Source organism: Monodon monoceros, unplaced genomic scaffold (genome assembly GCF_005190385.1).
Source record: "Monodon monoceros isolate NGI ecotype Baffin Bay Population unplaced genomic scaffold, NGI_Narwhal_1 Super_Scaffold_16, whole genome shotgun sequence".
NCBI lineage: Eukaryota > Metazoa > Chordata > Mammalia > Artiodactyla > Monodontidae > Monodon > Monodon monoceros.
Genome location: NW_021703772.1, coordinates 4445548 through 4470063, shown reverse-complemented (window position 1 = coordinate 4470063; position 24516 = coordinate 4445548). Strand labels below are relative to the sequence as shown.

General features: G+C 44.2%; 1 protein-coding gene across 1 annotated transcript in view; it reads right to left on the bottom strand.

Moving 5' to 3' along the window:
- IQCA1 (IQ motif containing with AAA domain 1) overlaps positions 1-24516 on the bottom strand; it is a 167901-nt gene that overhangs the window by 62946 nt on the left and 80439 nt on the right. Inside the window, exons 9-11 of the mRNA XM_029225692.1 lie at positions 20482-20557; positions 13339-13445; positions 13080-13181 (exon numbers count right to left, since the gene is read on the bottom strand). Of these exons, the coding sequence (XP_029081525.1) occupies positions 13080-13181; positions 13339-13445; positions 20482-20557 (285 nt within the window). The remainder of the gene's footprint in view (positions 1-13079; positions 13182-13338; positions 13446-20481; positions 20558-24516) is intronic.

Here is a 24516-nt window from a genome sequence, read left to right as displayed (position 1 = left end):
GTGGATTCACGTTCAGCTGTAAGAATTGCTATGGAGAGATGTAACCTTTAGTGGGTTTCTCCTAAGGGTAACATCTGGCAGAACTTTCTCATAAGGTCACAGCCATGATCTTGACTTGATACTGATACAGTTGAGATCCAGGATGTTTCAATCACCCCAAGGGTCCTTCCAGTTGCTCTTTCAGAGTAACCCTTGCTTCCCTCCCACAGCCAATCCAGCTTTATTAGAAACCTCTAATCTGTTCTGTTTCTACAGTTTTGTCCTTTCAGGAATGTTCTATCAGCAGAATCATAGAGTATGTTACTTTCTTGCTTTTTATTCATCATAATTCTCAAGAAATTTGTCCAGGTCATTGTATGCATGAAGAGTTTGTTCTTTTTTTTTTTATTGCTGTTTCTAGTTTTGGGCTATCATGAGTTGATTAAGGTGCAACAAATGTCTGTGTGTGTGTGTGTGTGTGTGTGTGTGTGTAAGTTTTCATTTCTCTGGGATAAATGCTCATGAATGCAATTGCTGGGTTCTATGGTAGTTGTATGTTTTTTTTTAAGAAATGCCAAATTTTGTGCAGAGTGGTCATACCATTTTACACTCCTACCAATCATGTAGAAGTGATCTAGTTTGTCCCCCGTTATCTTAGGCAATTGGTGTTGCCATTGTTTTTATTTTAGCCATCCTCATAGGTATGAAGTGATTTCTCTGTGGTTTTAATTTGCATTTCTCTAATGGCTAACAATGTTGGACACCTTTTCTGTGCTCTTTTTCCCTCTGTACATCCACTTGGGTGAAATGTCTCCATGTCTCTTGTCCATTTTATAATCGGATTGTTTTGTTTTCTAACTGTTGAGTTTTGAGAGTTCCTTGTATGTTCTACATACTAGCTCGTCGTCAGATATGTGCTTTACAAATGTTTTGTCCCAGTCTGTAGCTTGTCTTTTCACCCACTTAACAGGGTCTTTCACTGAGCAAACAGTTTTAATTCTGATGAAGTTCAAATATTCCTCTAATGGATTTGCGCTTGCAGTGTTAATTTTAAGAACTCTTTGCTAGCCTTACATCCCAAAGATTTTCTCCTATATTTTTTTTCTAAAACTTACAGCTTTACATTTTACATCTAAGTCCATGATCTGTTTTGAGTTATTCTTTGTACAATATGTGAGACTTAGCTCAAGGTTCATTTTTTTTTTTTTTTTGGTCTGTAGATATCCAGTTGCTCCAGCACCATTTATTGAAAAGGTTATCCTTCCTCCCTTGAACGGCATTTGCATCTTCATCAAAAATCAGTCAGGCCTATTTGTGTGAGCCTATGTCTCAGTTGTCTGTTTTGTTTCATTGATCTTCAGTTTAACCCTCTACCAATAGCAAACAGTCTTGATTACTGTAGCTGTATAATAAACCTTGAAGTTAGGTAGATGGATTCTTTTTACTTTATTCCTCTTTTAAAAAATCGTTTTAGCAATTTTAGATTCATTGTCTTTCCATATAAATTTTAGGATAATCTTGTCTATGTTTATAAACTATCTTTCTGGGATTTTTTTTTTTGCGGTATGCGGGCCTCTCGCTGTTGTGGCCTCTCCCGTTGCGGAGCACAGGTTCTGGACGCGCAGGCTCAGCGGCCATGGCTCACAGGCCCAGCTGCTCCGCGGCATGTGGGATCTTCCCAGACTGAGGCATGAACCCGTGTCCCCTGCATCGGCAGGTGGACTCTCAACCACTGCGGCACCAGGGAAGCCCTCTTTCTGGGATTTTGATAAAAATTGGATTAATCTTGTATATTGATGTGGAAAGAATTGACATCTTTACATTTTGTTTTCCAATCCATGTGCATAGTATGTTTATCTATTTAGATCTTCTTTGATTTCTTTCATCAGCATGGTGTAGTTTTAGCATACAAGTCCTACACACATTTTGTTAGCTTTATACCTAAGTATTTCATTTTTGAGTGATTTTAAGAGATATTATATTTTTAATCTTGGTGTCCATCTGTTCATTACTAGTAAACAGAAATATGGTTGATTTTTATATGTTCCCCTTGTACCCTACAACCTTGCTGAATGCACTTTTTTATTTCTAGGAGTTTCTTTGTAGATTCCTTGAGATTTTCTAAATAGACAATCATGTCGTCTGCAAATAGGGACTGTTTATTTTTTTAATTTCCTTTGCTTGTCCTACCGCACTGGCTAAAACGTCTAGCACTATGTTCAATAAAAGTGCAGTGAGTGGACACACTCGCCTTATTCCCAGTCTTAGGAGAAAAGCATTTAGTCTTTCACTGTTAAGTAGAGGGTTAGCTGTAGGTGTTTTTGTAGATTCTCTTTATCAAATCATGGAAGTTCTCTAATTTTTCTGAGAGATTTATCATGGGTGAGCATCAAATTGTGTCAAATACTTTTTCTGCATCAATTGATATGATCATGTGATTTTTTTTCTCCTTTCGTCTGTTAACATAGTTGATTCCATTGTTGATTTTCAAATATTGAATTAGGCTTGCATTCCTGGAATAAACCCCACTTGGTCATGGTTTATAATTCTCTTTATTTTTGCATTCTATTTGAAAATATTTTAAGAATTTTTGTATCTATATTCATGAGGGATATTGGCCTATATTTTTCCTTTTTTTTTTGTACTGCTTTTGTCTGGTTTTCACTTAAGGGTGAAAAGCTTGTTATAAAATGGGTTGGGAAGTGTTTCTTCTATTCTGGAAATGACTGTGTAGAATTGGTGTTAATTTACCCGTGAATATTTGGTAGAATTCTCCAGTGAAACCATCTGGTCCTGGAGATTCTACCTGGGGGATTGTTTTAATTACAATTTAACTTCCTTAATAGATGTAGGGCTAGTCAATTTATCTATTTCATATTAAATGAGTTGTAGTAGTTTGTATTTTTAGGAATAGTGTGTTCATTTCGTGTAAGTTGTCAAATTTTGTGTGTAGTTGTTTGTAGTATCCCTTCATTATTCTTTTGATATCTGCAGTCAGTAGTGATACCTCTTGTTTCATTCCTAATGTTGGTAATATGTGACTTCTTTTTTCCTTTGTCAGTCTTACTAGAGGTTTGTCAATTTTGTTGATAATTTTCAAAGAGGCAGCTCTGTTTCATTGACTTCCCTATTGTTTTTCTGTTTTCAATTTCACTGATTTCTGCTCTTATCTTTTTCTTCTCACTTTGTGGGGTTTTTTTTTTCTTTTGCTCTTCTTTTTCTAGGTTCTGAAGTTCTGAAGGTGGGAGCTTAGATGATGGATTTGAACTTTTTCCTCTTTTTCTAGTGTATGTGTTTAGTGCTATAAATTTCCCTCTCAGGACTACTTTATTTGTGTCCCAGATTTTTTTTTTTTTGTGGTACGTGGGCATCTCACTGCTGTGGCCTCTCCCGGACGTGCAGGCTCAGCGGCCGTGGCTCACAGGCCCAGCTACTCCATGGCATGTGGGATCTTCCCGGACCGGGGCACGAACCCGTGTCCCCTGCATCGGCAGGCGGGCTCTCAACCACTGCGCCACTAGGGAAGCCCTGTCCCAGATATTTTTGATATCTTGTATTTTCATTATATGTTTTGAGTTCTCTTGTTTCTTTTTTGTCCTATGAATTAGAAGTGTGCTGTTTAGTTTCCGTGTGTTTAGAGATTTTCTTATTATTTTTCTGTTATTGATTTCTAGTTTGATTCCATTGTGGTAGGGGAATGCACTCTCTGTGATTTCATTTCTTTTCAATATGTCGAGATTTGTTTAACGGCACAAGATAAGGTCCGTCTTGGAATGCATTCTGTGGGCATTGCAAAGAATGTGTATTCTGTTTGTTGGGTGGAGTGTTCTATAAATTTCCATTAGACTCTGTTTGTAGATGGTGTTGAGTTCTTCAGTATCCTTGCTGATGATTTTCTGTCTAGTGTTCTATCAGTTCTTGAGAATGAATGTGGATTTGTCTGTTTTTCCTTTCAGTTCTGTTGGGTTTTGCTTCCTATATTTTATAGTTCTCTTGTTTGGTGTATGCACATTTAGGATTAATATGTCTTCGATGGATTGGCTCTTTTATCATATGTAAGTTCTTCCCTGACTTTGATAATTTTCTTGGCTCTGAAATCTACTTTATGTGATACTAGAATAGCCATTCCTGCTTTCTTTTGATTGTTTGCATGATATATTCTTTCCATCCTTTTACTTACAACCTGCTTATATCATTATATATCAAATGAGGTTCCTGCAGACAGCATATAGTTGGGTCATGTTTTAAAATCTACTTTGGTATTCTCTGTCTTTTAATTGATGTGTTTAGACTATTTACATTTAATGTAATTATTGATATATTAGGACTTGTCTACCATTTTTTTTGTTATATTTTAAATTTCTTTATTTGCTTTTTCCTGTCATCCTGTAGGTGACTTGACCATTTTTAGAATTTCATTTGATAGTGTTCTTTGAGTGTATCTCTTTGTGTACTTTTCTAGTGGTTGCTCTGGGTGTTATATTATATATGCATAGTGAATCAGAGTCTACTCATGTCACATTTTGAGTGAAGTAGAAAAATCTTAATTCCCTTTACATGCCTTTACCCATCCCCTGTCATTTGTAATATTGTCTTAAAAATTTCCTCCGCATCACTGAGAACCAAGTCCAACAGATGTCATAATTTTTGCTTCAATCAAATAACATAATTTAGAAAGGGAAGAAAAGCCTATTTGCATATATATATATATATATATATGTAAATTTTTATTGGAGTATAGTTGACTTACAATGTTGTGTTAGGATTTCTGGCTTTTCTTGAAAAGTTGGAAGATCTGGCAGGACAGGGTATGCCTTCCCGCCTGGCAATCACTGGCCAGAGCTGAGTCACGTGTGCTGTTTAGTTCATCACAGTCCTATGCCTGCTTCTCTCATTTATGGAACTTGACTGACACTGAAGGCATTTGAGTTTGAGACTCCCGAGGTAGACGATCCTTGGTTATATCACTGAGCACCTGCCACCTCTAGTATTTCTGAAGTACCTAGGAGGTCCATGACATGGAGTGTTTTGCGATTTCATTGATACCCAGATTACCTATATTTTTGGTTACCAAGTTATTTCTTCCTTTCTGATGCTCCAGGTTTTTTTTTTTTTTGATCCATTTTCTTTCCATTTAAAGAAGTTCCTTTAGACATTCTCTCAAGGTGAATCTGCTGGTGAGAAATTCTCTTAGTTCTCCTTCATCTGAAAATATCTTGATTTCTTTTTCACAGTTGAAGAATATTTTTGCTGGGTATAGATTCTGGTTGGCAGTTATTTTATTTCAGCACTTGAAAAAGTATTGTGCCCTTTCTTTCTGTCTCAGTTTCTGGTGTGCAACCCACAGTCATTTAAGGTGTTTTTCTCCTATAGGTAAAGGGGCATTTTTTTCTCTGGCTGCTTTCCAGATTTTTTCTTTGTCTTCTGTAGTTAGAAGCTTAGTTATGATGTGTCTCAGATCATATGTCTTTGGATTTATCCTGTTGGGTATTCATTTAGCTTCTTGAATCTGCAGGTTTATATCTCCTGTCAAATTTGGGAAGATTTCAACCATTCTTTCTTGAAGTGCTTTTTCAGCCTCATCTTCTTTCTCTTCTCCTTCTGAGATTCTGATGGCATGAATATATGATTTTTTTTAATAGTCCCATAGTTCCTAATTCTCTGTTTAGCTTTTTTTTTTTTTTTCCAATTGATTTTCTCTGTTGTTCAGATTGGGTAATTTCTATTGTTCTATCTTCCAATTCACTGATTCTTTCCTCTGTCTCCTCTATTTTGCTGCTGAGCTCATCCAGCATTTTGCATACTGTACTTTTAAGCTCTAAAATTTCCATTTGGTTCTCCTTTATATCTTCTACTTTTTTGCTGAGGCTTTCTGTTTTTTTTTTTTTATTTGTATCTAGCAGCTTTATAATTACTCATTGAAGCATTTTAATCATGGCTGCCTTAACATGTTTGTCAGGTAATTCTAACATCTCTGACACTTCAGACTTGGCATCTGTTGTCTGTTTTCCTTCATTCTGAGATCTTCCAGGTTCTTCTATGATGAGTGACTTTCAATAAAACCTAAACATTTTTGTATTATGTTATGAGACTCTGAACTTAATTTAAATCTCTTGTTTTAACTCTGACACTGCTCTGGCAGGGGAATAGTGTGTGTGTGTGTGTGTGTGTGTGTGTGTGTGTTGTGTTGTTACTGCCAGGAAGGTAGAAGTCTAGGTTACCCAATCTATTGTGGGAGGGGCTCCTTATATTTCTGGGTGGGGGTGGGAGTTCTGGCTCTCCATGTGGTCTCCACTCACACTGAGGTGAAGGTGTCCTTGTTACCACCGGGAACTGGTGAAGTCTTGACTCTCCACTAGGTCGCCTCTGATCCATCCCAGCAGGGAGGGAGGGGTGCCTTGTTATCACTGGTTGGGGGTGGAGTCCAGATAGATTCCCCATGTAGTCTCCACTGACATAGTGTTTGGGAAGGCTTCACAACCAATGGGCAGGAATGAAAGTCTTTGTTCCTTATTTGATCTTCTCTGACACCACTCCAGTGAGGGTGTTGGGTTGTTTCCTATGTCTTCATGAGGGAAGAAGTCTAGGCTCCCCATGGAGCCTTTGCTGGTGTGCACTGGAGTGGGGCCACATTTTTTCTGTGGTGTTTGGATGGTGCAGGGTGGTTATTAACTAAAGCCTGTTTTGTCTGATACTGAGTTACACTAGCTATCTTTTGGCTAGTACTTTGATGGTTTATAGCTTACCATCTATAGTTTATAGTTTATTTTCAACATATCTATTTGTTATGTTTAAAGTGTGTTTCTTATAAATAGCATATAGTTGAGTTTTTTTCCAGTCTGGCAATCATTGTCTTTTAAAACAGAACATTTAGTCCACTTACATTTTAGGTAATTATGGATTAAATTAATTGAATTTAATTCTATCAAATTCATATTTGCTTTCTTTTTATTATTTCTTCTCTTTTCTTTTTATTCCTATTTTTCCTTTCCTGTATTCTTTTTGATTAATTATTTAAAAATTTCTGCTTATCTTCACTATTACTTTTTTGCTATACATTTTAGTATGATTTAAAAAATTATAAAATACATCATTAATTTATTACAATTTACCTTAAATTAGCTCTTTTTGGCTCCCTGAACAATGCAGCAATCTCACAAGTCCATTTACTCCTACTCAACTTTTCTGTTGCTGCTGTTATATATTTTCTTTGTATGTATGGTACAGACCCTTATTCTTGCTTTAAAAACCAGAATATTTTAAGAAGAGTTAGCTTTTTATACTTGCCCAAATTTTACATTTTGAAGAGCTGATTATTCCTTCTTACACTTTTGTTCTCTCATCTGGGATTCTTTTCCTTCAGCCTGAAGAATATCCTTTTAGTATTTTCATATTATGGGTCTGCTGCTGCTAAGTCAGATCAGATTTTGTTTGTCTCTATTTTATTTTCATTTTTGAAGGATATTTTCACTGGGTATAGAATTCTAGGTTGGCAGTTATTTCTCTCCAGTCTCTAAAGATGCTATTCACACTTCCTTCTGGCTTCCATGGTTTCTGTTGAGAGATTTAGTCGTCTTTCTTATTTTTTGTTATCCTGAAGGAAATGTGCCTTTTAAAAAAATCTAGTAAGAGTTTGCCTTTTATCTTTGACTTTCAGTATTTTGACTGTGATGTGTCTAGATGTGGTTTTCTTTGTAATCATCCTTCTTGGACCTCAGTAAGGTTCTTGAATTTGTGGCTGTGTGTATTTCATCTGATTTGGAAAATTCACAAACATTACTTTTTCATGTATTTCTTCTGTTCCATTCTCCTCTTTTGGGGCAAATTCTAATTACACATATGTTACAACTTTTGACCATGTCTCAAATCTCTCTTCTTCTCTGTTCTGTTTTTTATAGTATTTTTTTTTCTGTACTTCAGTTTGGATTTCTTATTGACTTGTTTTTGACGTCAACCTCCCTTTTGCGATGTCTATGCTGTTGTTAAACCAGTTAGAAGACTTCTTATTTTTGGATACCATATTTTTCAACTGTAGAATGTTTGTTTCTTTTAAATGTAGATTCTAAATTTCTATTTAAATATGGCATTTTTTTCATTTATATATGCTAGCACTCAGGAATGCAAAAAATAGAGCCAGTCAAGAATCTTATCCTCAAGGAGCTTCATGGCCACTTCAGGAACTCCTATGTCCTTAAAGTTTTTGTGATTAGAACAAGAGAGGAGCTCGAGAGAGAGAGATGGCCTCTGAGAGTCAGGACCTCACTCAGTGATGTCATAATGGGGGTGACAGCAAATCCAGGGTTGATTCACAGTCCTGCATATCTGCAAACTTGTTTTTGAAAGTACAGACTCTTTGTCTGTCTTGTTATCTTCTGTACCTCAAATGCCTTGAACTGTACCTGGCATACAATGCCCAATAAATAATATTAAATGAAACAATCAGTAAAGATGATATGTCCCCCAAGATCTGATTTTGGATCTCTAAGTCACAAGAGAAGGTGGAACAGACTGCAATGTAAGTAGATTAAATTATAATGTGAAATATAATTGCCAAGGGAAACAGACTCTGTAACCTTCCTTCTTGTAAGAAAATGAACATGAAACTATAATAACTCATCAGAAGGTTGCTTGTTGAGTATGAAATAAGCAAAGGAGGTGGCTGGATGCTCTGAATTGCTACCTATGGCATACTGTGACATCTTGAGGCACTTATTTAGCCTATAGGGGTCAATCTGCCTAGGATCTAGATTTGATTAATTAATTCATTCAATATTATGTGCTGAGGACTTGCTATGTGCCAGAAAAGGTTACAAAGGTGAGCAGAAAAGACAGTCACATAGTCGCTGGACTCATGGTCCTTCAGTAGTAGATCTGGGAAGGCAGAAACAAACAAAATGATCTCACCAGTAAGTGTAACATTAAAACTGTGATAAAGCACCAGGAAGACATGGTACTCAGCGTCAAGTGTATGTGTAGCAACCAGACTTACTTTGGAGGGCCCAAAAGGCTTTCCTGAGGAAGAAGGGCTTAGACTGAGACCCCAAGGATGAGTAGGGGTTAACTACACTCGGGACTGAGGGTGTGGGGGTAAAGACAGTTCTTGAGAGGGAACAGCATGTGCAAAGGCCCTGTGGTGGGAGGGAGCACAGGGTGTTTGAGGCACAAAGAGGAAGATCAGCGTGCTGGAGTGCAGCCAGGGAGGAGAGGTGGGTGATGAGCCTGAAGAAGAGGACACTGGCAAGGTTGGTCATGGCCTTGTAAGCCTGTCATCTTTATCCTTGGGGGAACCGGGGTGTCATTGAAGGGTTTCAGCATGGAGTGCTAAGGTCATATTTGTATTTCGAAAGGAGCACTCAGGCTGCTGTATAATCTCTGATCAAGTCACTGTTTCTGTATAATGCTGAAATAATAGTGTCAAATTCTATCCCTCTGAGTCCTCTTTCTCCTTTTCTATGTTCAAGGTTGCCCATTCCCCTTCTGCTAATGGTCTTCTTAAGGAGGGGATTTAGTATAGCTAATTAAGTTTCAGCTTACGAAATTAAATCATAATTATGTCTCCCAAGGTCATTTGGATTGGAATTTTGAGAACTGAAAACTCTACAGTTACACAATTACCATCAATCCATTGGGGTACCCTGAGTGCATCTATTGTGTGTTCAACCAGTTTAATTCCAAGAGAGAAATTCATAGCAATTTCTCACCCTGTGACATGTCACGAGTTAGGAGACGGTGAGGGCAGACACCAGGCTGCGAGGAGTGAGAGGGTGCCCTTGGGCCAGACTGATGATCAGGTGCTGGGTAAGAGGAGGAAGCCTATTCTCAGCTGGAGGAGTACAGTCACCTCCTGGCTTCATTTTCTGTTTTGTTTGGCTTGATTTCCATGTTCCGTCATGAAAGTATCACTTTCTGAAGACGTGAAATTCATTAATAGGGTCAATGGGTGGCATATTTATTTCCTATTGATGAGGGAATAGCCTATAGAGAGTCCTCAGTGGGCTACAGAGATGGAGCCTCAGTAGAGGCCCATGAAGGACATTCAGAATCAGAGTTAAACTGTAAACTGTAAAGTCAACACAAAAAGCATTAGGAGAGAGCCACTGTAAAGACACCATACAGCCCCTGGGCTGGCAAAACTAGTCACTAATGTAGCTGGGAGTGTGGTAAACTCTGAGGGAGTGTGTGAGTCCCAGGAAGAGTTGATGGACCATGGAAACCTGAGAAAGCCTTCAAAGGGCAAAGGCTGCCCACAATCCTGCCAGCTCCTCTGCCTGGAGTATCCTGGCCCCAGAGGTAGGGCTGGCTCTGGATCAAAGTGGACCATGTTCACAACACTTCTGATGCCAGATGTGCGGGGTTCTCCCCCGCCAAGCAGTTTTCTGCAACACCAGCTGGGGGGTCCTGCAATCTAACTCAATTCTGACACTGTCTACCTGGAGATAGAGTCGGATCCCACAGGTTAAGGGTGATGTCCCACCAAACTGCTCCCCAGCCCAATTCAGATGCCAATTGCCAAGTCCAGGTTGTCACCTATGTTTCTGACCAACCGGCTATAAACCCCTCCTCAGGTATGATTAATTTGTGAGAGTGGCTCACAGAACTCAGGGAAACACTTACTTCCATTCACCAGTTCGTTAAAGGATATGATACAGGATACAGAAGAACAGCCAGATGAAGAGGTATGTAGGGCAAGGTCTGGGAGGGTCCTGAGTGCAGGAGCTCCTGCCCCTGTGACATTGGGGTGTGTTACCCTCCCAGGATGTGGATGTGTTAACCCACCTGGAAACTCTCCAAATCCCATTATTATTGGGGTTTCACGGAAGCTTCCTCATGGGGGCTTGATCAATTATTAACTCCATTTCCATCTCCTGTCCCCTCTCTAGAGAATGGGGGTGGGTGGAGCTGAGAATTCCAGGCTTCTAATCATGGCTTGGTCTTCCCTGTAACCAGCCCCCACCTGGGAACCATCTAGGAACCCACCCAGCATTGCCTCTTTGTAACAAAAGACGCTTCCAGTGTGCTTATCACTTAGGAATTTTTTTTTTTTGGAGTATAATTGCTTTACAATGGTGTGTTAGTTTCTGCTTTATAACAAAGTGAATCAGTTATACATATAAATATGTTCCCATATCTCTTCCCTCTGTGTCTCCCTCCCTCCCACCCTCCCTATCCCACCCCTCTACGTGGTCACAAACCACCTAGCTGATCTCCCTGTGCTATGCGGCTGCTTCCCACTAGCTATCTATTTTATGTTTGGTAGTGTATATATGGCCATGCCTCTCTCTCGCTTTGTCACAGCTTACCCTTCCCCCTCCCCATATCCTCAAGTCCATTCTCTAGAAGGTGTGTGTCTTTATTCCTGTCTTACCCCTAGGTTCTTCATGACATTTTTTTCCCCTTAAATTCCATATATATGTGTTAGCATACGGTATTTGTCTTTCTCTTTCTGACTTACTTCACTGTATGACAGACTCTAGGTCTATCCACCTCATTACAAATAGCACAAAAACAGAAAGATAGATCAATGGAACAGCATAGAAAGCCCAGAGATAAACCCACGCACATATGGTCACCTTATCTTTGATAAAGGAGGCAGGAATGTACAGTGGAGAAAGGACAGCCTCTTCAATAAGTGGTGCTGGGAAAACTGGACAGGTACATGTAAAAGTATGAGATTAGATCACTCCCTGACACCATACACAAAAATAAGCTCAAAATGGATTAAAGACCTAAATGTAAGGCCAGAAACTAGCAAACTCTTAGAGGAAAATATAGGCAGAACACTCTATGACATAAATCACAGCAAGATCCTTTTTGACCCACCTCCTAGAGAAATGGAAAGAAAAACAAAAATAAACAAATGGGACCTAATGAAACTTCAAAGCTTTTGCACAGCAAAGGAAACCATAAACAAGACCAAAAGACAACCCTCAGAATGGGAGAAAGTATTTGCAAATGAAGCAACTGACAAAGGATTAATCTCCAAAATTTACAAGCAGCTCATGCAGCTCAATAACAAAAACACAAACAACCCAATGCAAATATGGGCAGAAGACCTAAATAGACATTTCTCCAAAGAAGATATACAGACTGCCAACAAACACATGAAAGAATGCTCAACATCATTAATCATTAGAGAAATGCAAATCAAAACTACAATGAGATATCATCTCACACCGGTCAGAATGGCCATCATCAAAAAATCTAGAAACAATAAATGCTGGAGAGGGTGTGGAGAAAAGGGAACCCTCTTGCACTGTTGGTGGGAATGTGAATTGGTACAGCCACTGTGGAGAACAGTATGGAGGTTCCTTAAAAAACTACAAACAGAACTACCATATGACCCAGCAATCCCACTACTGGGCATATACCCTGAGAAAACCATAATTCAAAAAGAATCATGTACCAAAATGTTCACTGCAGCTCTATTTCCAATAGCCCGGAGATGGAAACAACCTAAGTGCCCATCATTGGATGAATGGATAAAGAAGATGTGGCACATATATACAATGGAATATTACTCAGTCACTTAGGAATTTACAAGGGTTCCAGGAGCTCCCTGCCAACAAGCAGGGGCAGACACCAATATGTATATTTTCTCTTATCTCTCAGGACCCTAATATGTGAACATGGAATACTGGAATCCAACTGGCTACTCTAAACCACTATGAGACGGATGGGTGGTAACTGAAAATTCAATTCATCGGATTCCCCGACTCACAAAGAACCTGCTCATTGCCACTGGCTTCCCCTACAGATCTTCTACAGGGAGAGACGGGTGGGCCTTTGAGACACATGCCCCAGCTCCTCCGATAGGTCTCCTCCCACTTGTGGGGATTGGGTACCACGGATCTGCAGTGATGGGGGACTGGGGAAGTTACTCCCAGACTGTTGGATTTATCTCATTTATGAGCCCACAGCCCTGAGGGCTACCTGGTGGACCGACGTAAATTCACCAAAGGTAGGCACGTTTCCCGGAGAATCAGCCTGGGACAGCCGGGGTCCGCAGGCAGCACGCATGGATGGGCCACCGCCCGCGGGGGCCGGGCTCCTGGTCATGGTTGGGATCTGCCCTCTGCTTCCCGTGCATAAGGACCACTCACCTCTTTACTTCCTTTCTTCCTTCCTGTTTTGCCCGATAATTCCCTCTCTCTGTTCACAGCTAGTTTTAAGTTTTTTAGTTCCTGTCTCATCAGCTCGTCAACCTAGGTGAATACAAAAGGTTTAGGTGACTTCGCATGACTTGTGTTTTCTTTGTGAAGTTAAAAATAGCTTAAATTCTGAGTAGGTTATTAACAGGAAATTGTAACAAAGCACTGCAGCGAATGACTTGCTGGGACTACAGCATAAAAGCAGTCTTACCTGCAGCCTGATCTCCGACTCCAATTCTTTCCGTTTGTCCTCTTTGATCAGTTCGGGATCATAGCCCTGGGGGACATTCCACGATTCATCTTTATTCTTCCACAGGTCTGCACTCCAGAAGGATAAAGAAAAAGAAAATGAAATTTTTTCAGCGTGAAGACTAATGTCGACTTAAAAAAAATGTACAACATGAGAGTTGTGAGTCAAGTTTTATTTCGGGCAAAATGAGGATTATAGCCCGGGAGACAGCGTCTCAGAGAGCTCTGAGAAACTGCTCTAAAGAGGCAGGGGGGAAGGTTAGCATATATGTGATTTTGGTGAAGGGGGAGTACATGCAATCGAGCATATTTTTTTGCAGAAGGTTCCTGCTAGTCTCGAGGAGCAGTCGTCACCATGAAGGATTTTAGTGCTTTTCTAGATAGGAGGAGATACAAGAATTGGGCTCATAAAAATCTTCTCCTGAAAATATCTAACTATTCTGAAGACCTGCTCTGCCAGTTTTTCCCAGAGCACAGAGGGCCTCATGTATGCTCTCCACCTTGAACTCCTTTCAGGGGGTGTTGGAAGTCAGCAGCCACAGTGTCTCATGATTTAATCCTTGTAGAGGTAGATGGCAAGTGCCCATTCCTTTGTGGTTGACACTAAGGAATGCAGTTTTGTGATATATAACACAAACTCAGTTTTCTGCTCTACATCCTTCTCCACTTCCCAAACAGAAGGATTGTGCCTGTATAATATCTAAAAAATAAAGAAGGAAACTGCTAATGTGTAAAGATCCAATAAAAAAGTATGAAACAAACAGTATTCTTCCATACGATTAAAAACATGTAAAAAATAATATGTTAATTGTGGGATTATACAGTTATAGGTGACTGTCTCTGTAATATGTTTTACATTATTTTTATTCTTCAAATGATGTGCTAAAATAGGAGAGATTTTGTTGCTAGTTCAACTCACCAGTAATTTACCGTGGCTCCTAGTAAAAGCCAACACTGAATACACAAGTACCCACTACTCGCCCCTAATTCAACGGCTCTATTTTTGTATCACTTTTTGGATGTTTTTGAAATCATACACATTTTACATTTCCCTTTTGCCTGGCAGTTAGGAGGATGGTTAGAGAAATGTGACTCTAGAGGAAATAAGGGTAATTTTGTATCACTGGAATAAATGGAAATAAACCTGTTTTCTCAGAAGGGGAATTCCAAATTGCACAGAGGTGCAGATCACTGGATCCTGGCTGCGGGATCCGGGGGATCTCCCAGGGGAAAAAGACTTGCCAGTTTGGGAAATGAGATCTCTTCCCTGAATTTGTGTTCAGAATGTGATGGAAAATTTCTGGAACCAAACCTGCAACCACCACTCCGCTGGGCCACTTTGCCGGGAGCGCGTCCCTGGAGCACGGATGCCGTGCAACTCGGGAAGGCAACCGAGGGCCACGGGGCCCCAGGCAGGGGTTTCCCCACCTCTGTCTGACAATGGCTATGGCTTGGGAAGAAAGGGGGTCGTGCAGGGCCTGGATGGCAGGCGGTGAACGATGGGATGGAAGTTTCTCAAGCACAGCTTCTCCTACGAGCACCGCACGGGATCCTGAGACTAGTCAGGACTGTGTCCCCCGACACAGCTCATCAAGAAGGGTGGCATTAGAGGACAAGCCATAGAGGACAGTCACGGTCACAGGCAGAAACATACATCTGGGCGCACAGAGCAGGAGGTGTCAACTGTGAAGGTGGACAGCAGAGAAGATTCTCGGAAAGTCAAGTGGGCAAACAGATGAGAGAGGAGGGTGGAATCTCCACGTAAATCATGGAGGCCGGGGATGAGCAGAAGCTGCGAGAAAGGAAAGGAGAAGGGACGGCACGTGGTGTGAGCCAGGAATGGCTGCAGATCCTGGGGAGATGGAGCAAAAGGGCGACGAGATGCAGATGCACAAGAACGGGCGACTGGGCAAGGGCATCGCCTGGAGGGCTCCAGCCAGGCGGCAGCCCCGGCAGGTGGGTCCCCCATGCTACCGCTTTCCAGCTGCTGGTCTTACGGTCTTCCCTTTCCTTGTCAACAGTCTCCACCTCTTGAGGAGCGAGGAACCAGGCAGGACAGCGGCTACTCTAAAAACACTTGTGCCCAGAGGGCAGGTGGAAGTGAGGAGGCGGAGGACCACTGGGCGTGTCCTCTTAGCGGCGTCCGAGTCAGGACCACACAGGATGCAAGGGAAGCAAGACGGGATGCGGCTGTGCAGCTCCAGTTTTCCCAAAGTGTGGGTCGGCTCCACAAGCCACAGGCTGGAGACCCTGACGCTGCTCCCAGAGGCTGGCATGGAGATCTCTGGAAGCGAGAGGGGGCATCACAAGGTGATGGCCACACACAGGTCAGGCCTGGCTCACTTCCTGGACAGTTAGCTGGGCAGAGGGGTCGGCCTGTCTGGATTTCAGGCCCAGTGAGGGCTCTTAGGCTCACCGGCCTCCCACCAGCCAACCAAGGGCAGTGCGGCCTGGACGGGGCCAGTCCTTGGCTGGTCAGTCTGTGCCAGGAAGACAGCAAGGAGAAACCGACAGGTGATGCAAAGTTTCAGGGGCAGAGTTTTGAAAATGAGGATGATGGAAGTACCCAAACGTTTTTCTAGGGTGGCTAGTGTGGATTTATAAGAAATCGACAAGAAACACATCACAGGGGGGTAAAATTTTCATAGAATTGATTCACCCACATGTCCTTCCCAAGCAGGGTGGCCACGTGAGAGGTGGCCCAGCCGCTAGGGCTCAGACGATGGGACGGGATGATACGGCAGGAGAGGTTTGAGGGTGTGCCTCCTGTATGCCTGTCTGAGGGTGACCTCAGTTTCTGCTCTGGCCTGAGTGCCTGTCCGCCCTCCCCCCACAGAAGGGGGATTTTGCAGTGAGCTTGGAAGGTGTGAGTACACAAAGGCGAGGCTGGCTCACGGGCTTGAAGGCAACCGCCCCTTCTCTGTACGTTTTCTGAAATTTACATAAGCTTAGACTGTGGAAAACTTTGAAATGCAGGAATAACATAATGCTTCTTTTTTATGGGTTTCAAATTGTAAGCTCTCCCCCTTGAAAATACTATAACTGTGTTAAAACATGCTATTCACTAATAACAACTCTTTCCTAGCAGATTTCCCCCTTGTATGATGACTAAATCTCCTCCCACAGCAAAACCCACCTGTTTCATTAAGATCTTTTAGAGCAAAACTGCTTTGTTATTTAAAGGAAGCTACACTGCTTTTTCACGGGATAGATTTACTAAGACTGGGAAGCAATGCGTTTCAAAATGAAAGGAACACAGAATATTCAACAGAAAGGAAAGCAAGATGGGATTATTTATGTAAAAGCAGTGACATTCCCATTTCTGGAGCTGTAACTATATTTTACAGATAAAGCAGTTTGTAGCAGCCTTTCCCGGTTTCACCTCTAGTTCATGTAAATGGACCTAGTTTTCCACTGCGACTTTGTTTTTCTCAGGACACTTTTGCACAGGGCCCTTCTCAATCCCTTCAAGAATTTCATGGACATTTCTAAATGCAGGAAGCTGTTCATGGCTCTCAAAGGAAAACAACGGCCCGCTCTTTCCTACAGCAGAGAATGAGCTTTTATCCCAGAACTGGGAAAGCGGGAGCTGCGGCAGCTTTTGCACGATGAGGGGTGACCGAGGAGGGCGCTTAATCTCAGTGATTAAAATGCTAATGTTTCATCTGAGAAGGAAAACCTTTGATTTTTATGAAAAGAATTCTCAGGTGAAAACGTTTAATTTCTGTAAGTTACCGAAGACCTTACATATAGCTCATCAAATGCCCCAACAGCCAACTAGGAAAATCACGCTTCATGTTTCCTGCTCCCCAGTGGCTTGTGTTTTCTTAGTCTTGATGGAAACAGATATTACACGCCAGGTGTGGGTCGTTTCAAGAGCTTTGCTGGGTGGGTCTGCAGGCTTCCCATGGGAACATTAGATGTCCCCCAAATTAATTACTGTTTTTATCAAAATAATGCATGCACCTTATTTTAAAGTCAGAGTATTGAAAAGATTATAATAAAAAAACTCTGCCTTCCAGTTACACTGTCCAGTGGCATTTATTCCCACATTCATTCATTCAAAAATGCATTGACTAGATTCAGATTTATTCATAAATCTGATCTATTTGTAAATTATGAAATTCATGCCCTTCCCTCATGGACCTGGCGCCCCCCTCCCACCCCCTGCGGGGAGACAGCAAACACACACACGGAAGTCAGAGGGAGGTGAGTAAAGTGGGGTCAGGGGCGGGCACAGGTGAGGTGGGAGAAGGCCTGAAGGGAAAAGCATTCCAGGCAAGGGGAACAGAAAGCACGACAGCCCTGAGGTGGGGGGGCCAGGGGACGGGGGCGTGAAGTGATCTAGCTTCACGGGGGCTCTTTTGGTTGTTTGTCTGTTTCTCTCCCAATGTCTAGATAATACGCATATACTGCTGCTTCTTGATGCATCAATTTTAGACACGGGCTCCTGACTCCTTGTTAAGGTAGGTGAGAATTTTGCTCTTCCCCACTTTTCTTTCTTTCTCCATATGCAGTTACATCAGAGGCCAAGGGAGCCAGGCCTTCCAAATCCCGAGTGCGAGTGCATTGAGAGGTACCTGGCACCTAAGACTCCCCACCGGCAGCCCCTCTCAGGACACCCAGTAGGACAGGCTCCACCAAAATGAGGGAGTAACAGGAAAATGAAGGGGTGACAGTCAGAGAAGGCAAAGGAAGCCCCAAGGAGGACAGCTGGCAGGGCTCCAGAAGGGAGGTGTTCAGAAGAAGAGTAGCTGGTCAATTACCTAATGCGTTCGAAGGCCTGGAAAATTATCTCGAAGGTTGGTGACAGATATGCAGAATAGGAAACAAAAGCCAGCGTGTACAGACCAATACATGACGTCATGGGAAGTGGTGTCTTCACAAACGGCAGCTATTGTCTGGGACCCAGCCCTGAGTTCCGGGGGCACCACAGCCAGGCCTGTGACTTACTGCGATTCCTAGCTAGGTCCCTCGGAGGCGGCTGAGGCCAGCCTAACAAGCCATCCAACTTGTGCCACTGTCCCCACCCATCTACCGCCACCGCACCTGGTGTGCTGTGAGCCTGCTGACGGCATGTGCCAGCTTTGTAGCTCCAGGCTAGCATTGCACCTGCACACTGGAGTCAATCGATGTTTGTTGAGTGAATATGTAAGTGAATGGATGCTTTGATAGTGATTGCTTGGCACCATTGTTTGTTAAAGAGTTGGTATTATCTTGGTGGGAATGTAAGTTGGTGCAGCCACTATGGAGCACAGCATGGAGGTTCCTCAAAACTAAAAACAGAGTTGCCATATGATCCTGCAATCCCACTCCTGGGCATATATCTGGACAAAACTGTAATTTGAAAAGATACCTGCACCCCAGTGTTCATTGCAGCACTATTTACAACAGCCAGGACATGGAAGCAAATTAAATATCCATCGACAGAGCAACGGATAAAGAAGATGTGGTGCCTATATACAATGGAATACTACTCAGCCATAAAAAGAATGCAGTGACGCCATTTGCAGCTACCTGGATGGACCCAGAGATGATCATACTGAGTGAAGTAAGTCAGACAGAGAAAGACACATACCATATGATATCACTTACGTGTGGAATCTAAAATATGACACAAATGAACTAATCTTCGAAAGGGAAACAGACTCACAGACATAGAGAACAGACTTGTGGCTGCCAAGGGGGTGGCGGGGATGGGGGAGGGTTGGAGTGGGAGTTTGGGGTCAGCAGGTGCAAACTATATAGAATGGATACACAATAAGGTCCTACAGTATATAGCACAGGGAACTATATTCCATATCCTGTAATAAACCATAGTGGAAAAGAAAAAGAGTTGATGTTCTCAAACGTGAATGATGGCAGGTCTTCTATCAGTAGACCTGACAGAAGATCAGAACTGCTGATGGTGGGTAAGTGATGTTTACCGCTCCTGGTTGTTATAAAGGTAAGTAAGATGGGAACGAAAACACAAAGCCTTCTGCGTCTCGGGCACCTAATCAGTGTTAATTTACCCTTTGACCTCCTTCCTCCCCAGTTAAAGCAGTCGCTAAATCCTCCTGGGGTCATCCTACCCCTGTACTTCTGCCTTCGTTCAGCATCTCAGGTAGAGTGGGACCCTTGCCACTAGTGGTAAGTGAAAGAATTTCAGGAGGTACACGGACATTCTTTTTTTTTTTTTTTTTTTTTGCCACACTGCACGGCATGCGGGATGTTAGTTCCCTGGCCAGGGAGTGAACCCGCTCCCCTTGCAGTGGAAGTGTGGAGTCTTAACCGCTGGATTGCTGGGGGGAAGTCCACAGACATTCTTATTTTATAGAACCGGCATATCAAACCTGCAACGACTTTTGATATAGTTGCTGAGAATGAGGCTCAATTAATTGGGATAAAAACCGTGCATCGATTAAAAATAGATATTAAGTCAATAACAGTAGCGGTGCTGTCCACCTAAGACCAGAATTAGGAAGGAGGCACGCATGTGACTGGAGCTTGGAAATATTCTACTTCACGCCCTTATTGCATTTTTCAGGAATTTCCAAATAACACTGATGGCCAGGGTCACCTTGGCAGGTCATTCTGTGTTGGGATTTGTTGTGAGGGTGGAGTGGAACCACAGGATTTGGGTAACCGTTCCAGGAAAGTATAATGAGAGTATCTCAAAGACCAATTCATACACTCGCCGAATGAGCCAGATTATACTCTGCTAAGTATGCTGAACATGGGAGAAAAGATTTAGGTGTCAGTGTTCAGGCACGAGTCTTAGTCTAATAGGATTAAAACATTTTACTGTACATACGGCATTGATTTTCTTAATTTAAACAATCCAGGGAAAATCCTTCTTCCCTTTCATTCCTAGCAAGAGAATGTTCAGCTGGAGTCTCAAGGGTTTAAAACAGAACAGGGGTTTAGATTATGTTCTCATCTTCCTCTTTTACCAGTTATATGCCTTGAAGCCACCCAAAGGAATTCTAAAAGAGAGACGGACAGAAGGTCTTGGCTGTGAATTGCATGTTTGCAGCCTCTCGTGATTGGGCACCAAATTCTGCCCAACAGAGGCTGAGGCCGCACTGGGTGGACAGAAGCACACCTATTCTGCTCAACTGACCTTTGTATGCGTTGTTTCCTTCTCGCGTCGTATGAAGGAAAACACTCGGTGGCATCTGCCAGCCCTCACCTTCGTCCTGTGAAAGTGGGATAATACACTTGTTAACTACAGGCAGAGTTTACCTATCGCGATCAGACAGTAAGACGCATGTACATCGTGGTTGCTGTGGCTACAGAAAAGCACGTAGACTCCTTTCTGGTGTGTGCGGTGAAGGTCCAGCCCCTCGTCTGCCCACCTGGGCAGTTTCTCTGCTGACCAGTCTGAGCAGGGAGTGCTGTGTCCACCGACCAGGGCGGGGATGGTCTGGAGACCTGGCTCTACCTTCAGGCTCCCTGGGGTACCCCACCCCGAGTTTGGTCCTGTCCTCTGATGCTCTGCTCCTTCCTTGCTCTGAAAGCTGATGCCCACCCACGTCCTGCCACCTCCTTCGCCATGTTCCCGTGACCCAGGTTTGCTGCTGCTCTCCGTCTGTGTTCCGCTCTGCCACTTGTCAGGTGGTGGTTTGCAGGAGCACCCGGGCTGCTCCTTTCGTGGCTTGCCTGTCCCCTCCCTGGGCCAGGAAGCCAGTCCTGAGCCCCAGCCTGAGCTGGAGGTCCTGCCAGCCTCCCTTCCCTGGGCCCCCGCTGCAGAGAGAGCCCGGCCACGCCACCCTTGGTCCCGGCTGCCCCTGTGCAGCCAGATCGGAGCTGCAGGGACACCGGCCACTGCAGCTGGAGGGTCTGCCCCGGCCCCCAGCAGAAGCCGCCCTACACCACCAGGGCTGTTCCGCGTCATGAAGAGCCATACCTCGCAAAGCCCCATCTGACGTTTCTGGGCAATAATGTTTGTACTGTATTAAGAGTCTGGTGCCCGATGACCAAAATCCTGCTTATTGTCACCCCACAAAGGGCAAAAGGAAGGATGCTGGTCTACACCATGTCTATGGGCAGTTTCCCAAAGCAATCAAAGTGCTCTCTGTACAGCTTGAAGGAGGAGCGGCAATAAGACGCTGAGCATCTCTGGTGACTCTGGGCACAGGACGTGCCCTCGTTTCTGGGACCCCACGCGCCATGGGCCGTGGTTCGGCAGCGCCCGTGTACCGGATCTCCGCCTACCTCTCCTCCCCTACTCCACGTGGCAGTCGGGAAGACACGTGAAACGAGCTCACGAGAGCGATGGGAGCTCCCAGGAGGAGGTCAGGGTGGCGGGAGGACTCTGCCTTCTGCGGGGGTGGGGTGACACGGGGGACCTGCTTGAATCACAGCTCACAGAACACGCAGGGGCTAACACAGCCTCCTCGCGAGGCCACCTGCCTTGCAGAAGCGGGGGGAGAACCTGGACCCAGAACTCCTGGGGGCTCCACGCCTGTGGCGCAACTGACCCACCTTCCAGGACCCACAGGAAATCAAAGCTCACGGGGGAAGGAGCCCCACTCACTCACACAGCCCGGGACACCCAGGCATTCGGGAAGAATCAGCCCGAGAAGCACGGAGAAGACCAGTGCTGGAAAAAGCCATGTCCTTGGGTGAAACAGATGATTCGTGGACAGAAAGGGGCATCTAAAACAGCTAATGAATACTCTCAGAGATATTCCTCATCTCTCTCCCTGCCTGGGTATCACCAGGCATTCACGGATCTTTTGTAATTTTTAGTCAGTGCGCTGCTGACGGATGTGCTGTTTCTCTTTTGGTTTTAGATGCTCAGATCGTCCTGTATTTGGCCTCTGGGAGCCCCTACAGGTGGTGAGTGTGCGCCTTCATGGGTAGAGGTGTGGCGGGGGGAGGGAAAGCAAGGGGAGCATCATGGAAGCGCTTTCAGCAGAGGGACCAGTCCGTGTGAGTCTGAGCTGGAAGGCCGCGTTGCCTTTGGTAACTGGAAGTTAGTAGGGCAGGGGCGTACGGAACAGGGCCAGCAGACAGACAGAGACACAGAGACAGAGACACAGAGAGGGGACGGGCTTTGGAAGGCCCATGAGCCGTGTTCCTCAGAGAGTGTGAACTTGGTCTGAGAGCAGGGCAGCCACCTGGGGGTCCCCGCAGGAGCCTGGCATGAATGGATCTGCCTGTCGGGTCATGACTCTGGCTGGAGCACGGGCACAGGCCGGAGGGGGTCTGGGTGCCCACCTATCTCTGACCAGAATTCATTGTCCCATCTTCTTCTGTGGAAAATTCTTCTTAGGTCTGAGGCAAATATCCCCTCCTCTGTGAAGCTGTCCTGGATTGTCCCAGGTCAAAAAGACTCTCCCCTTGCTCAGCAGGATCTGCTCATCCTTCCTGGTGCCTGTTTCTCTGTGCATATTATGGGCTGTTTGTGTTCCTGTCTTAGCTGCTCTCTTGGGCTGTGGGCCCCCATGGAGGAGGATTCCGTCTTGCTGACGTTTTGTACCCCATATGGAACCAGCATCAGGCCTGTTCTCTAGGCGTTTAACGCATGTAAGTAAAAATAAGATTTATAGGTCTATTTGTACAGCTTTATTTCTAGAATAAATATCAAGTTCTCAAGGGGAGTAAAACACTGTTAAGACCAGTTTTGGAAACATCTGATCCTGATTGCACAGAATGGCAGTGGACGTTAGCGGTTCCCACGACTTTCCACGTGGTAATGACATAACTGGCCGTCACAGGAGACACCTTTTAACCAGAGAGAAAGCACGATGGAACACGTCTGCTTTCCTTTTCAGAGATACTTCTTCCTTTGGTCAATAGTTCATTGGACATATCCTTTCCTTTGGTTGCTGTTTTAAACACTTAATATCTTTCTCATTTTGACAATTATTGGGAGAGAGAAATTCCATGAGGAGGTTTTACCCTCTCAACTCCAAAGTCACTTTTTTTTTCTGAATCTTTCACCGTGAAGGGGTCATACAAGTACAGTTGCACCTGTCAATGGTGCCTGCCTTGAACAACATCCCTTTCTGATGGAAGCTTCTCGGGCACAACTCCCAGCTCAGCCGAATGGCTGGAGAGTGTTCTAACCAGAGAGACGCGCCTCTCCTGGAGCAGCCTGACCCCGAGGAGCTGGACTGGGCAGCCGCATTGGCTCCCTCTGCACTGGCGGGGGCACACAGATGACAGGCAGGCAGGGGACTCTGCCTGCAGGTGGTCCCAGCCACCATACGGCCTTCTTCAGAGAAGGGGGTGGACAGAGGAGCTGGTCCCAGTGGACCCGGGTCCTGCGACTCCTGGCTCCAGCCCACGCCGGCCAGGTCCTGAGCCCTCCACGCGCCCTGGCTCCATCTCACTGTCTGCTGACCTGAGTGCGCTGGTGTTGCCACCCAGTAGGCCCAGTGAGTCCCAATAAGAGACAGCGTCTTAGACATGTCCAGCCTTTGCATTCGTTCAGAAATGTTGTAAATATCACGGAAACTGACAATTTTTAGTAAGTTACCATCTATTGTGTGACATGGGTCCTTATACAACACAATTTTTTTCCTTAATCATCACCAATGAGATAGCGATACAGAGAAAAATGCAGAGGATTCCAAAAGATTTTTCATTGTCAAATATCGTATCCTAGGTATTTGTCTTGGTGAAGTTAGGAGAGCAGACAGAGGTAAACAGTGTGCCTGGCCACGCCCCTCCCCAAATGTTAACCGTTAGGATGATTTCTAGCCTGGCTTAAAGAGGGACTCAGATGAACAGAAGCCCTCTTGAAATTTTCTATTAGCCAACGTGTGCATCTGAGGTGGTCTGTGGGTGGAGGGACGGTCGGCACTTCACATTAGTGGGTAAGTGTCAAAATTCAAGTAGGGTCACAACTGTTCCGGTTTTTTTTTTTTTTAATTTCTTCGGACACACCATGCGGCACGCGGGATCTTAGTTCCCCGACCAGGGCTCGAACCGTGCTCCCTGCAGTGGAAGCGCTGAGACTCAACCACCGGAAAGTCCCTGTTCCGTTTTTTTTTTTTGCGGTACGCGGGCCTCTCACTGCTGTGGCCTCTCCTGTTGCGGAGCACAGGCTCCGGACGCGCAGGCTCAGCGGCCATGGCTCACGGGCGCAGCCGCTCCGCGGCGTGTGGGATCCTCCCGGACCGGGGCATGAACCCGTGTCCCCTGC